This window comes from Rhinolophus sinicus, chromosome 15 (assembly GCF_057876585.1).
Source record: "Rhinolophus sinicus isolate RSI-liver-muscle chromosome 15, RSI-T2T, whole genome shotgun sequence".
Taxonomy (NCBI): domain Eukaryota; kingdom Metazoa; phylum Chordata; class Mammalia; order Chiroptera; family Rhinolophidae; genus Rhinolophus; species Rhinolophus sinicus.
Genome location: NC_142515.1, coordinates 105,585,777 through 105,600,857, shown reverse-complemented (window position 1 = coordinate 105,600,857; position 15,081 = coordinate 105,585,777). Strand labels below are relative to the sequence as shown.

General features: G+C 41.8%; 1 protein-coding gene across 4 annotated transcripts in view; it reads right to left on the bottom strand.

Annotated features, from left to right (window-relative positions):
• Positions 1 to 4,885: 4,885 nt before the first annotated feature.
• The window catches only part of CCDC25 (coiled-coil domain containing 25), a 35,775-nt gene continuing 25,579 nt past the window's right edge, over positions 4,886 to 15,081 (bottom strand). For 2 of the 4 annotated variants that reach the window (XM_019733121.3, XM_019733120.3), the window contains 2 exons: positions 11,886 to 11,931; positions 4,886 to 8,125 (listed from right to left, as the gene is read on the bottom strand). In XM_019733121.3, the coding sequence (XP_019588680.3) occupies positions 8,096 to 8,125; positions 11,886 to 11,931 (76 nt within the window). In that variant the 3' untranslated portion in view covers positions 4,886 to 8,095. The remainder of the gene's footprint in view (positions 8,126 to 11,885; positions 11,932 to 15,081) is intronic. The other 2 variants (XM_074338365.2, XM_074338366.2) reach the window with 2 other exon arrangements.

Here is a 15,081-nt window from a genome sequence, read left to right as displayed (position 1 = left end):
CAAAATAATGGGTAGAAGTCACCGTGAGGCTGACTTTGGCTCAATAAAGCAAACTTTCTAATCGCCAAATGTCTTTATAAAGTAATGAGCTTTCCGTGTCTGGGTACATTCTGTTTCAGGATGGTGTAAAGGGCCCAGAAGAGTACCATCAGCTTAGATGATCTCTCAGGAACCTTCCAACCTCCACAGGCTACGATTCTATGAAATTCTCTGAGTCTATGAAACCTGTGCATTATGCCTGCAAAGAAAAGCTAGAAGCTGATTCTGAAACAAAAGAGATTGGTTTTTAAACATAAGCTTTGCATTTTGACAGCCATTTTCTTTTTAAATCAATACATGGTATTGGTTTAGAAGGTCTAGGTCCCTTCCACCCCACATTTCTAAGATTTCAGTGGCAAATAAGCTTTGAAACACCTCCCCCGCTTGGAAACAGCTTTTCCATATGTGCTTTAAGATTCTTGGGGCCAAAGGAGTGTCTGAGGCCCTGTGTTCACCCTCCCTTCCAAGGGCAAGAACACAATATGGACTCATAAGGACATGGAAGCTGAGGCCCGTGCTATTCTCTCCTGCCACCTGCTGGCTCTTCTCTTCATCTTGTTTCTCTAGGACACTGGTGGTGTGCACTCAGGATAATACATTTCCAGGAGGCCTCTGCCACCCACAATGCCCGGGGGGGGGAACACTGCCTATAAAGGTAAAGCTTGGATGACTTCCAGTGGTTCCTACTAAATCTAGGAAAATCATAAATTCACAGACGAGGACTGGAAGAGACCTTAGAACTTGTTCTAACCCAGAGCCCTCACACTGATAGCCCATGGGCAATGGATAGCCCATAGACAGGCCTGGCTTGGTCCAGTGGTGTTGAACAATTTTGAGCTAACATATATAAATTTGGAAATTTGACTTAAAAACCAAATTCATGATGTAATTTGCTACTGGATATTCACAAAGCCTTAAAAGCTGAGCGTAGCAAGTAGTTGAGTACATCCACATTCCAGTTGCAAGACGCACCAATAACCAGATCACAATAGTGCCTGCCACGAAACACCCTTCCCCGTGGCCCCTGCAGAGGGGGATCAAGCTGTAACCCTCCTTAAATCCACCTTCCTAGCCTCCGCCCTACTTCTGGAGGAACTGCCGTCTGCTATGAGGGGAGCACAGGGCGAGTTGGAAGAGGCAGAGTGAACCATCAGGCTTGACGTGAGTTGACATTTTGAATTATAATTAGTTTTTATTTAAATGAGACTGGGGTTTTTAATACACAAAAGGAAGTTGTAATTTTAAAATGCAACTGTCCTTGTATTGGGAACGGATCAGAAAATCAGAGAATCGGATCTATTCATCTAAGACGGCACCAAAGGTGGGGAAGAGAAATCAGAGAGCCCTGTTGACGACAGTGACCAGAAGAAAAAAGCCATTTCTTTTGTTCCTGCCCTATCCAGCAGCCCCTTCAGTGAATCAGTCATTCACTGGCTTCTCTTATAAACTTCATTTCCCCATGGCAATTCTTAGCCAGAGCTGAGCAGCAGCTGTCCCCTTTAGAATGCCTAGGGGCTCACACACGGGGTGTGCATGAACGCGCTCCCCTCGCCTCACCAGCTCTCACTTCCGTTACCTGCCTGACCCCCAGGGCACTGGAATTTACAATCCTGGTTCTAGTCTTAGTCCTCATTTTCCAGTGGGCACGAGGAGGTTCAAAGGGGACAAGTGACTCGTGTCACACAGAGAAGTAGCTGAGTGAACTCGTATAGTCTAAAATCCACACTCCTAAAGGGAAAATCTAGGGGTAGAAATGGTGTGTGGGTCCCTCCCCTTCATTATACCGCGCACATCCTCACCCCACACTAGATCTTCTCTGATATCCTCTGACGCGGTCAGAAGAGGCTCGAGGACACTGGGTAGCTAAGGCTGCGGGTGGGTAAGTCAAAGGGAGTGGTTGGAGCGCTGACATCTTCAGTTGCCTGAGGCCAGTCCTGTTCCCATTACCTCCCTCCCCACCCGAAGCACAAACCGAAATGAAAGCAAGTGGCATTCTGCCTGTCCTTGGTTCATTCTCCACTGAGCTCAGATTTTAACCGGAACACAGGAGCTTAGAGGCAATGGTCACTGGGAGTCCAAACAGAGGTTGCTTAGTGAGTGGGGACACCAAGGCACTCCTAACCCTCTTACCTATCTCTAAGCCCCAGCAGACAGGTGTGATGTCTGGGAAGGGGCTATGCATTTTCTCTTGGATGAAATGGCCCAGAGCACAAAGGCGGAGAGAAGATCCTCTCCCATCATGGCTGCTTCGCTGAGCCACTGGTACATCCAGGCCATGAGGCAGACTCTCCAAGCTCATTGAGTCCAGATAAAGAACCACCACCTTTAATCATAACTTTAAAAAATATTGGTGATACTGGTTGCCTCCAAGGGAAACTGGGAACACTTACCATCCTATACTCATTTCTTCTTTTAAGTTGACTTTATTTTTTAGAGCCATTTGAGGTTCACTGCACAATTGAGCACAAGGCACAGAGACTTCCCATGTACCCCGTACATAGAGTTACACACAGCCTCCTCCATCATCAGATCACCCACCAGTGGTCCTTCTGTTAGAACTGATGCCCCTCCCTTCATACATCATTAATGACCCAGAGTCCACACTTACATGAGGGTTCAGTCCTGGTGCTGGACATTCTATGGCTTCGGACAAATGCCTAATGACATGTATCCATTATTGTATCAGCCCGAGTAGTTCCACTGCCCTAAAAATCTGTGCCCGATGTTCCTTTATACCTTTTGATTTCTGAACCATGTACACCTATTCACGGAAACAAACACATTGCGAACATTCTTCCCAATTCAGAATCCCCAGATCCTGGGGCAGGGCCACTCTCCCGGTGGAGTGCAGAGTGAAATGGACGGAGGAGTTGGCATGCTGAAGTGAGGAGAGGTCTGCGCGTTTCCTTTATCCTCTTTTATCCCCGACATACGAGCGGCTATGTGGGTATAAGTGAGAGAGAAAACAGTCCAGGTAATCCATGCACTGTTCTGTTCACCAAGGCTCTTACAAAGCCCCAGGCAATAACTGGTTTTAAACACGGCAGCATAACTTTCCACCACAGCTAAGGACAGGGAGGGCTTCACTTTAGGAGGCGGGGAGCAGGAACACCGGCCGCCTACTTTCCTCTTGTTGAAAAAGGAAACGTCTTCTAATTGCAAGCACCAGTAAAGCTTTTTCTGTGACCAAATTTAAGCCTTGTCTATGTCAGACCTTCCATCCCTTTCTAAAGACTCTTAAAGCAATTCTAGGTTTGAAAAACATTAATGTTAAGCATCATGGATGCTGAATGCATTAGCCACCAAACAAAAATTACAGTTTGGAAAGGATGTAACATAATGAAGCAAAGGGCTTCACAACTAAAGATAATTTTGGCAAGGCTGAGCTGGGTAAGAGGGCACACTGCCTCTAATATTTTTTTCTTTACCTCTTTCATGAAAGTCTGTAATTTTGACCTGCTGAGCCTGAATTGGGCCAAAGAGCTAAAAAGGCTCAAGACCAATAGACCTGCCTTTAACACCTACCTAAAAGGTCCTGTTTTCCTAAGCATGTCCCAGAAATCATAGGCAAATGTTAGTTAGCCTTCTCTATGCAAGATAAACTGCTGAGGCAGGAACAAAATACCAGCAAGACTGCAGGCAGCTAAGGCCTCATGTAGGCAGGATGTGAAATGTCAGGCCACGAGTCTTATATTTTTACTGCAGTGGTTACGGGAGGGGGTTGATGTGGGAAGGAAAAACAATACTGACTCTGGAGAATTCCTCCTTTTTTTCAGCCTTAGGTATTGACACCCACTCACCAGGTTTGGAAACTAGCAAAAACGACATGGGACTTGTAGGGTGAGCATTCATTTCCCCTGGCTTCCATTCCTTGGCTGTAGACAAAGGCAGAAAATGCCCAGTCAGCACCAATCGGTGCATGCCAGCAGCAGAGACCTGTTTCTTGTTTCATTTGGCTACAGGGCAGAACTGCAGTCACAAGCACTAAGGTGGAAAGCTTGGAGTTCCCCCAATAATTGATACAACCGTGAAAGATAAAACGAAGCAATCAAGGTGAGACAGAAAAAGAGGTATGTATATGCTAATGATAAACCATGGTTAATACACAGCATTCAATAGGTATTCGTATTTTCAGTGTAATCCTGAGTCCACTAAGTATACACATGGATCTCTATCTACATTTTTTCTGTATGAAAATACTGGTTTCAACCTATAACAATTTAAACCCCAGAATTCTAGTAGCTAAGGTAGTTAAAGCCAAAAGGACACAGGTATTGCCCTGACTAATGAGAAATACACGAACCCAAATGCCCACTAATAAAAATTGAAGAATTTAAGCACGCTTTTATAGCTGGGAGAGAAACCTGCATGTTTCTGTGGCTCCCTTTACCCCACTATGTCCCCGCAAACATACTGAGTGACATTAGAATAAGCGCTCCCACAGTAGGGGAGAAACTGAACAGGACACCAGCCCAGGGCCACCACCTTCATCGATACCATTCCAGCAAGTCTTCACATGGCAGCCTCGCCCTGGCCAAGATTCAGGCAGACTCCCAGGAATTTTTTTATTTTTTGGGGGGAGGGCGGGTATCAAGTTGTAAACATCAAAAACTAGAGCTCAAACCATCATGGCCCTTGAACTCCAAGTTCTTTAGTTCTCTTCCTGGAATTCTTGGGCAGCCTTCCCTTTCCCCTAATTTGCTCTCCTGCTAAGGAGCAAAGCTCAGTTTTAAGGGCATCATCTTGGGGAGCCAAAGCCTCCTTCTTCCTACGTGCCCATGGAAGTATGCACAGCCCGTCAGTGAGGAGAAAAGTGAAAAGTGAAATCCCACACACACACACTTGGTTCTACTCAAACTATAAGCTTTTATTGTATTTTACATACCATCCATCCAGGACACGATGAATACGCGGTTGGCATCGTCTCCTTTGTTAAGATGATGTGATGCACATAAGTCTCTTGCCTGGTGCTGTATCGAGAGCCTGGCGAAGAGCCTGTGGGCCCAGCGCTGTCCCCATTTCTGAGCTATCACATACTTGCTGGAGTTAGACGGGTCGAGGCTGACATTTAGCTTGGAGTTTAAATTTCTAATTTTACACTTTTGTTTCCAGTTTGTTTTACAGTTTACTTGAAAATCAAAAGGTCACCCACTCACTCTACTGTGATCATTCTGAGTATGAGATTTGTTCTTCACAATGCTGTATTCAAACAGAAAAAGCAGGTTTTATATCACAGCTCAGGAAAAACTGGACAAGTGTTCCATTGCTTCCTCCTGCTCAGTTTTTCCCAGAATCTGTTCCAGCCTGGAAAACAAGAGCTTCCCCTCTCAGACAGACTCAAAAGTGGGAGGAAGAGCTTTGTTCTTAAACGGGAGGCTAGAGATGAACTCTCCCTCTCTAATCTTTCTGTCTGTGTGGCCCCCTTCTTTCGTGAATGGGGGAAACCATCAGCACTAAAGAGTTAAAAGGCTCACCAAAGTCCACGCTTCAAGAAAGTTAAGAAATACAACAAACAGAAGATAAGGGTTCAACTAAAGCCTGTCACCCTCTGTTAATGTACAAACCTTCCATACTTTGGTAAGCTTCCCAGCATCTGTTCCAGCACAAGCACTGTTACATGGCTCCCTTGCCCAAAGATCGGGACTCTAGATAAACAAAGGTGGGTAAGAAATGAATTCTAAAACTATAGGAATAGAACAGGTCAGAGTCTGTGAAGTAAATTAAATGATAATGGAACCTCACCTGCATGCAGATCAAACAGAGTGGGGAAACTGGAGGCAGAGTGGAAAAGAGAATTCCTCAGGATGCATGCATTCAGTGATCAAGGGCACAGCTCATAAAAATCCCAGTAATTTGGAATTTTTCTATAGGTTTAGGAAGTATGCCAACAGCAGGAAATGAAATGACATCCATGCCAACAGTCTGACCTGTTGCCACTGAACCAATGCCCTCAAAAGAAAAGGTCCCTGCTTTCACTGGGACCAAGAGAGCTATGGGAAAAAAACTTCCTAATACACAAGCAGTGGTAGGAGGAAATCAGCACAGAGCAGCTGAAAAGCTTCAAGAGCTTGGAATTCAACTCAGAGAATTCAGGAGTCCTTGGCATTTTAAACCAGCAGAAGCTGTGAGTTATGAAACATTTAAAATTTGGACCCCAGGATCTCTCACACTACAGTAAAAATAGATGTAGTCTTCAAAAACTGTCTATATGTGATGTAATGTGGGATACAGAGGAGTCCTTCAGAAACAGTAGAAAGTTGAGGTGCACAGGTGCTGCTAGAGGCAAAATCTCCCGTTTAGATGTTTGCAGCAGAGCAAAGAAGCGCCGACAGTAACCAGGCAGGAGGGCTCGGCCACTAACTTACACTCCCTCGACAGTGTGTCTGGGAAAGGCCGTCTACTTCTTCTCAGGGGGTCTGGGGGAGAGACGCGTTTATCAGAGAGGGAGGAGTTCATACCCCTGTAGAACCGCCAGGTCGAGCCTATGACAGATGAAGATTTTTACAGCCACAGCCCCTCAAAACCAGCTCTTGGAGCAAATTCTAAGAATTTATGTATCAATGTCCTTCCAAACAAAAAATGATTCTTTATTATTACATTTTTAAATCATAGAACTGCAGGCTGAATATCATTAGAAACTTTCTCTCTCTCTCTCTCTCTCTCTCTCTCTCTAATTTCTTGAGTTGTCTCCCATACTACATCTCAAAATTTGGCCAAGTTATGCCTCAGGGAATTTTCCAGTTCAACCCCATACACCAACTTGGGATAAATAGAAATACTGAAGTCTTTTGGTTTTACCCACAGTCCCAAAGTGCTATTACAGACAGAATATTTGTTGGAGATAATTTTTGCTGGGTTAGAAGAATGCTGCACGTACAGTTCTGGGTGTGGTTAAAATGTGCATTTGTATGCCTCCTGACCTGCAGGCTTTGTTCTCCTTCCCTTTCATTGTTTGGTTTTTGTCTCTTTCTACAACGGGTTGCCTTACATGCTTCAATAAAAATATATTTTCTATTCAGAAACACACTGGAGAGCAGGTAGTTTGAATGAGTAGTACTGTTATTATACATATTAAGTTACTGAGTCTACAATTCAGAAATCTGAACTCTGTGGTTACAACTCAAAATAAATATTCTTTCAAAGTAAATAAACAAATGACTTGGCTGGCTAACGAAATGCTTAATTCTTTCTAAAATCATAATTACAACGTGAACTTTTGCTTTATGCTGTATTCCAAGATGAAGATTAGGTAACCTACATCTTCCAAATGATTCACAGAGCAGCCCTTCCTGTTTCTCCCCTCAGTGCTGAGAAATGAGTCCAGGCCCTGGAATTATAATGTACGTGACCTGGGTTATCTGGTGCTCAGGTAAAAATTGCCACAAGGCCCAACCTTGATTAATACCGACTATTTCTTGAAGTGTGATGGGAACTAGGTGGAGGGCCTCACTCAGCGAAAATAAGGACAGAGAATGTAGAAGCCAGGGCAAGCTGAGAGCTGAGGACAACTCTGCTAATTGACTCTGACAACACAGTGGAACATGAATATTGAAGCCAGACAATTTTCTGAAAACATCACTATCATCTTCAAAACCCATATGCTTTTATGCTAATCAGGAAATCGAGGGTGAGGGGAACACTGCTATATATTGCTCACCAATACATTCTTCTTAACGGAAGTGAAGCTATTTTAAGAATATAAAAAGCTTTTCAAGACATCTGTTTTCAGAGACAGACTACAGTACCAGAAACAGTTTTCAGAGTTGGTTCATTCTAAAGTCCATCCCAAGAACAAGGGCAGCCAGCTTTCAGGAGGTATGAAGACATGTTCTGGCAAAAATATTTTCACTTTCCTGAAGTTATATGCTGTCTTCAAGTCCAACTATTATTCTATATATATGAGATCCTCTCTGTCAGCATAAAAGGGAACAATATTTTTAAAAACTCTCGAGTAGATATTTGTTTTGTTTTGTTTTTTATAACTCAGAACATAGATGAAACCAAAACGTCTGCAACTGTCCCTAAATTCACATCTTTAAAAGGTCCTTTTCTCCATTCACATGAATTCATCTGAATCATTGCCATCCTGTAGGAAACAAAAAAAGTGAAACCATAAAAAGCCTTCAAAATAAGTAACTCAATTCTTTGAATTCACAATTTGTCCTAAGTAATAAGCCATATCCTTATGCCCAATAGTAGAGTTCAAAAAGCAGAAAGTAAAATAACTGAATTCACTCATCACTTCTCTGTCTTACATTGGTGTTTAGAATAGCTGGATGAGCAGCTACCTTCTCTAAGGCATTATTCATGACATGGCCTGGATAACACAACAGGTACCCAGTGATATCCAAATTATGAAGTAAGGTCCAACCGACCGAGTGTAGGATATAATAAGCGTGACGAAAAGAAAATGAGACTGCTCCTTCAACAAATACACCATAATATGAAACCAAACAAATACTGCCTCAATATCCTTATGCTAACAATGCTGCCAATATACAGAAATATTTTGGGGCTAAATTCCATTTTTCTTTTTTTCTTTTTTTTAAAGAACTGGGTTTTTACATTTTTATTATTTTTTTTATTTTTATTTTATTTTTTTTATTGGGGAAGGGAAACAGGACTTTACTGGGGAACAGTGTGTACTTCCAGGCCTTTTTTTTTCCAAGTCAAGTTGTTGTCCTTTCAATCTTAGTTGTGGAGTGTGCTGTTCAGCTTCACGTCGTTGTCTTTTCAGTCTTAGTTGTGGAGGGCGCAGCTCAGCTCCAGGTCCAGTTGCCGTTTTCTAGTTGCAGGGGGCGCAGCCCACCATCCCTTGCGGGAGTCCAACCGGCAACCTTGTGGTTGAGAGGATGCACTCCAACCAACTGAGCCATCCGGGAGGCAGCTCAGCTCAAGGTGCCGTGTTCAATCTTAGTTGCAGGGGGCGGAGCCCACCATCCCTTGCGGGACTCGAGGAATTGAACTGGCAACCTTGTGGTTGAGAGCCCACTGGCCCACGTGGGAATCTAACTGGCAGCCTTCGGAGTTAGGAGCATGGAGCTCTAACTGCTTGAGCCACCGGGCCGGCCCAAATTCCATTATTTTGAGCATCAACATTCTCACCTATTTGTGACATCACAAGATGCCTTTGATTTCTTTTTAAGTAGGAAAAGTCATTAGGAAGCCACAGGCTAGTTACCAAGTTAGCTGGCTTGCCAAGTTTTTGATAAAAAACCTTACATGATGGTATATAGTATAAAGGGACTCATTTTTATTGTGTAGCTTACAAACAAGTCCTAAAGAGCAAGTACAAAAGTAGAGCCCAGACTCCTTTTTTGAGCTACTGCACACCCTAAGAAAACTGCTCTGAAGGCCAACATTCACTAACAGAATAAGTTCCGGCACATTTGTTTAAAAACATAGCATCATGTCACTTGTTTCAGTTTCTGTCTCTTTCCCACTGCTTGATGCCTGAGTTCAGTTAAAGAAAGGCAGAGAACTTAGGCTTACAGGTACACATGCGTTTATCCTTAATAGCTCTTATCAAAGTTGGCAGGCAAGTATGAGATATAAGTAGAAAACGATGGTTTCTGTGAAGTCTGGTTTTATCTTGTTTCATTCAGTGGATTTCTGTGTGCTTGTCTTCAATTAGCAAAACACAGGCCGTAGTAAAAATGCCTTAGATAATAATTGTACAGAGTGCACTAATGTTTGTCATCTGTGCGAGCACCAGCACTGCAAGTGCCCCAGAGGCCTAAACTGAGTGATAGCCTGAGAGCTTCCTGTATCTTTGGAGGTCAGCTTTAGATCCCAAACTGAGGATGACAAATTCACTAAGATAATTTAGGTTGGTGAGAATGAAAGTGCATTATTACTCCCTATAAAGGCTGTGAGTTACATTTGCAAAGAGTTCCCATGTGTTGAGAATCTGTATTTTAGGGTTACAGTAACTTTTAAATAATATCTGATATCCAAGACTTTATTTGGACAATTTTTATATTTTATATTCCCTTTAAGAGTCAAAATGTTTTTCAATATAGCAAATTAGGTTTCCTGCTATTCACTTATAAAGTGATAAGCAAATGAAATGTTAAAAGTAATTGTTTATGGTTCCCGATACCAAATTCACAAAGATTAGGAAGAAACAGACTGAAGAGTGTGTGTGTGTGTGTTTTTAGTTCATGATTCCAGAACAACCAAACTTTAAAAATCCATAATGGTGGGAATGAAAATGCCAAAAATGATAATATAGATGGCAGATTTCAGCTGGAAAGTAGCCGCTAAGTAACAGAAACTTTCAACAAGCAACAGTCACCACAACAAAGACAGTAGATTTGGGATACGTTAAAGACTTCTGTTAAACTATTTTAAGAGTTTCAAGGCATCTAAGAATAGTTCCCAAAAGGGATTAAATACATCCCACCTTTTGATACTGATACTTTGTGGGAAAATAGCAACTAAGGACTATGTGGATAAGAACTAATAATGACCATTTATATTCAGAGAGGGACTAAGTCAAGGAAGAACTTTCACATATATGCCCTTGTTTAAGTTTTGGAACAGCCCCATGAGGTAATATATCTCCTTTTTATTGCTGATGAATACGCCTTCAGAGAGGTTAAATAACTTTATTAGCCTTATCCAATTAGTAAATGACTGATTGAATTTGAGTCTCTAAAATTAAAATTCAAGGCTCTATTTAATTACATAATGCTACTCTGGAATTTTGCTGGAATAAATTAAAGCTACATCTCTGACTCATAAAGCAGCCTCGGAAATTGAGTTCTTCACGGAGACAGGAATAAGGATATCATTCTTATTCATTTTTAGAAGAATATATAGATATGAACAAGATGTAAAAGCTTATTAACAATTCAATTCCAATTCATGCATTAAATATGGGGACTGACTAGATGACCTTTAGGGGACCTTAAATTCTATTAGCTATTTCTAAGCATTAAAGCAGTGTTGTTTAATAGTATTTTCTGTGATAAGGGAAATGTTCTATTTCTGTCCTCATAGGGTAGCCCCTAGTCACATGTGGTCTGTATGACTGAGAAACTGAATTTTTAAATCAGATTAAATTTAAATTAATTTAAACAGCCACATGCATTCAGTGCCTAGTGCATTGGAGAACACAGATATAAAAGCACCTATTTGCAAACTATATGTAAAACATGCAATACAGCAAATACATCCACTCAGTTTTAATTTTGTGCAAAGACTATTTAATAACAGCTAAATTGTGCTATCTCCAGATCCTTTAAAATATATTTTGGGAAAGAGAGTACTCAGAGACAATACATCCCTGACATAGTTCCAGTGAAAACAATCCAAGTTAATGCCAAGATCCTCTCAGTACTATAATATGCATCACCACTTCTTTGTACCTTCTTTTCCGAGGAACACGAAACAACCAGTGCTGTCACTTAAACGGCAGGCGTGATGTTAGGGTTGATACTTTTGTTTTATGTTTTTATGGAAGGTGATCATTTTGTTCTCACTCAATTACAATATAGAATCTACCGTCACATTAATAGAAAACATTAAGAAAAAAAGGCACTCTTGCATGGCTGCAACTAGCCAAGAGGGGAATGAGGAATGGGGACGTCCTGTAAGTACGAATAGATCTGTACTTCACAACAGACCAGGTATGACACGAGGTGACCCACTTAAAAACAACCCCATGAGCAGTCCACAGGAAGGGAGGGGCAATGCCTAATAGAACCCACCTGAGTGCACTACCGTTGCCAAATCACGTCATGCCATCTGCAACATGCGCGTCAATATTGGCCAGGAACTCAATTAAAAACGCTTAGTAAATTATTTCAAGGCACACATTAGACCAAATAACTTGAGCTTACCTGATTTGAAGACATATTCTCAACTTTCATTAGTGATGAATAGCTCCTAGAAGAGAAAAAAAAACATTTAAAATAAGGTTATCCAGCTGGCAAGTATTACATGAACATCACACGTATCTAGCACTGCTGAGGGTCTTTTGAAGAAAATATAATCCCTGCCCTCAAGGAGACTGCAGCATAAAAAGGACAACTATCTATGAAAATAAGTAGGATGTGCACAGCCTTTATAGTTTACAAAGTGCTCACTTAAACTCATTTCATGTCACCTCCACAATAACTTTGAAGTAGGTGGCACTATTCAGATGAGGAAATTCAGCGATAGCCCTGGCAGAGAGCAGATAGGATTCACAGCTGAAGTACACTGCAGAGACTCAGACTCAAGATGCTACAGGAATTCAAAAGAGGAAACACATTCCCAGTTGTGGGCACCGGCCGTCCAGGTTCAAGAACCAGTGAGTCTGAATTCCCACTTACATGAAAGCAACACACAATTCACCCTTCTTTAGTCCATGTGTTTCCTCTGAGCGCCATCCCATCCACCAACTACCTATATGACATTTTTCAGATGCCTCAAAGGTATTTTCAGATTCATATGTCCATACCCAACACGTGGTCTTCTCCCCTATCAAAAATCGTCTGGTTCTTTTCCAGTATTCCCTAGCTCAAAGAACTGCATTATTATCCATCCATTCCATTTCATAAACCAGAAACCCAGGATTCCTTCTTTTTCCCTGCCCCTTCCCTCAATCCAATCTATCTTCAAACCCTGTCACTTTATCTATGAAATTACTTCTCCATGGTCCACTCCTCTCCACCTCCATGTTCCCATCTCAGTCCAAGCGACCACTGTCTGTCATGTGGACAACTGCGTTAGTTTCTTAACTGGCTTAGCCACACCCTCCTGGTTCCCTTTCCAATCAGGTCCGCAAAGTGACCTTTCCAAAACACAAACCTTATCATACTACGCCTCACTTAAAACTCTTTGATGACCTCACAAAACTCTTATGATGAAGGCAGATACGGCCGATGAGGCCGGAGGGACTAGCACCTCGATCCACGTGCTCCCTCATGCCTGCTGCTCCGCACCTTTGGGCCTGCTTTTATTCCCGTGTTTGGCCTTGCTCCCTCCCATACAGGGTCTTTACACTCAAAGTTCCCTCCGCTTAGAGCACTATGTCCCACTCACCCCACCCCGCTCTTTCACTAGCAAACAGTTTTGATCTTAGCTCAAGAATCACTGTATGAGGGAAGCTAATCGCAGTTACTCATCCATCCATACTATACTGACTAGTCACTCACTGCATCTGTAAAGCACTGGGTGATAAGTAAGGAGATACGACGATACATACACGGCACACACCGCATTACTTATGGAAGGCAGCAGTGTATGGGAGAACAAAAGGAGGTACCATCAGAGCACTCATTTCCACATCAGATTCTACCATCCTTTTCATCAATGGTTTCACCATTACCTCTCCCTACGTGCTGACACTAAACTCACCCTACCAGTCTACTTCTTCCTAATACCCCAGGAAACCTATACTGGCTCATCACTTTCAACATGAAATTCGGGACTAAACAAAAACTTTCATTCTTTTTATTCTTGTTTGCCTATGTATGACCTATGACCTTGACTGGCGTTGCCGACTTGTTCATCCCTCGCCTACCAGGCAGCACAGTGTAGCAGAAGTATGGACTTCCGAACTACAAACTTGAGTTTGAATTCCTGCTTTGCCACTTACCAACTATGACCTTCCACATTTCACACATGAAGCCCTTGCTGCAGTAATCTTTGCCCCCACATCAAGTTCTTTTCGTCAGAGAAGGAAGGCGGCACCGTCTTCGCTGGGTTGCTCTAGTATTCACTTCTGAGCAGAGGGCTGATAGATATGATCCCAACTAGAGCTCAAAGGACTTGGACTATTCAACAGCACGTCTATGCATTTCTTCTCCTGGTAGAAATGAGAACTGACCGGCTTAATGCCATTCTTGTTCCAAAAGCTGAGGATACTAGGGAGTCTAGAGTCTAAATCATGGCTTTAGAATTAGAAAGAAGTTGGAATGTAGCTCTTCCGAATATGGGGCTAAGTATTTTTTCACTGAAATCACCTGGAAACACTGGGGAGACCATTCGGAATAAGAATATCCTCTTGGTTTATCTGTGGAATGCCCTGAAGATTCAAAAGTGAATTTCTTAAGCAATCACAGCAAGTGATTTGGACCATTCTTAACAGATGGTCCAAATAAAAGAATCAACTGTTGGTGAAATTCAATGGTATTTTCACTGTCAGAAAGCTAAGTGAAAGACTTTAGAATAAGAAGATTTTACAGCATAGCATTCGATCTCTTGGGTGGAAGAGTCAAGACAGAAATTAAAGTGATGCTAGCACTACAAACGTATAAACACAGATTATAAAGCATCAGAAGTTTAGAGTTTGTTGTTGGACCTTCACAAAAGCTGCAGAATACAGCATGCAAACAGCAGCTCTGCATATGCCAAGCAGAGCCTTGCTATGTCACCACATCGGTTTCTGGCGCTACATCCCTGCTTCATTCTTCTACCATCTGCAGCATGTGGAAGTCGTTTTTGTGGCATGTTTCACAGAAACGGACACACCAAATGTTTCTGGTTTTCTGAGGCCCATGATAATTTGTTAAAAATAAAGCAGGAGGGATAAAATTGTGTAGGAAAACACAGGCCAGAAAAGTGATTTTTAAATTTATTCCACTTAGGTTTTCCTTTTTATATACATGTACCCGAGTGATATAAAATTTATGTCTGAAGAAACAAAAGGAAAAATATGCAAGTGACTAGCGACAATTTGGAAAATGAGCATGATTAAACTTTTGAAGCCAAAATTTTATCCAGTAACAAGGAGAATTTTCCCTCCGCAATTTAAATGAATATAAGTTGTTGACAATATGAAGAAAGTCCAGAAAATAGGAAAACGGTGTTTTAGTGGATGGATTAGTTTGTTTAAATGCTTGCAACTTTTTAAACTAGTACAATCAAACATACAAAATCCCCTAAATTTCAGTAGTATACAGCTTAATCTGAAACAAAAATGTATTTTAAGGTAAATTATGGCATCTATATGTTATTTATTTATATGGGATAAATACTACTTTAATATTGCATAGACTGAACAGAGGGCTGAAGAGTGTGGTCATAGAGTGTGTGAACTTGAGAATCAGA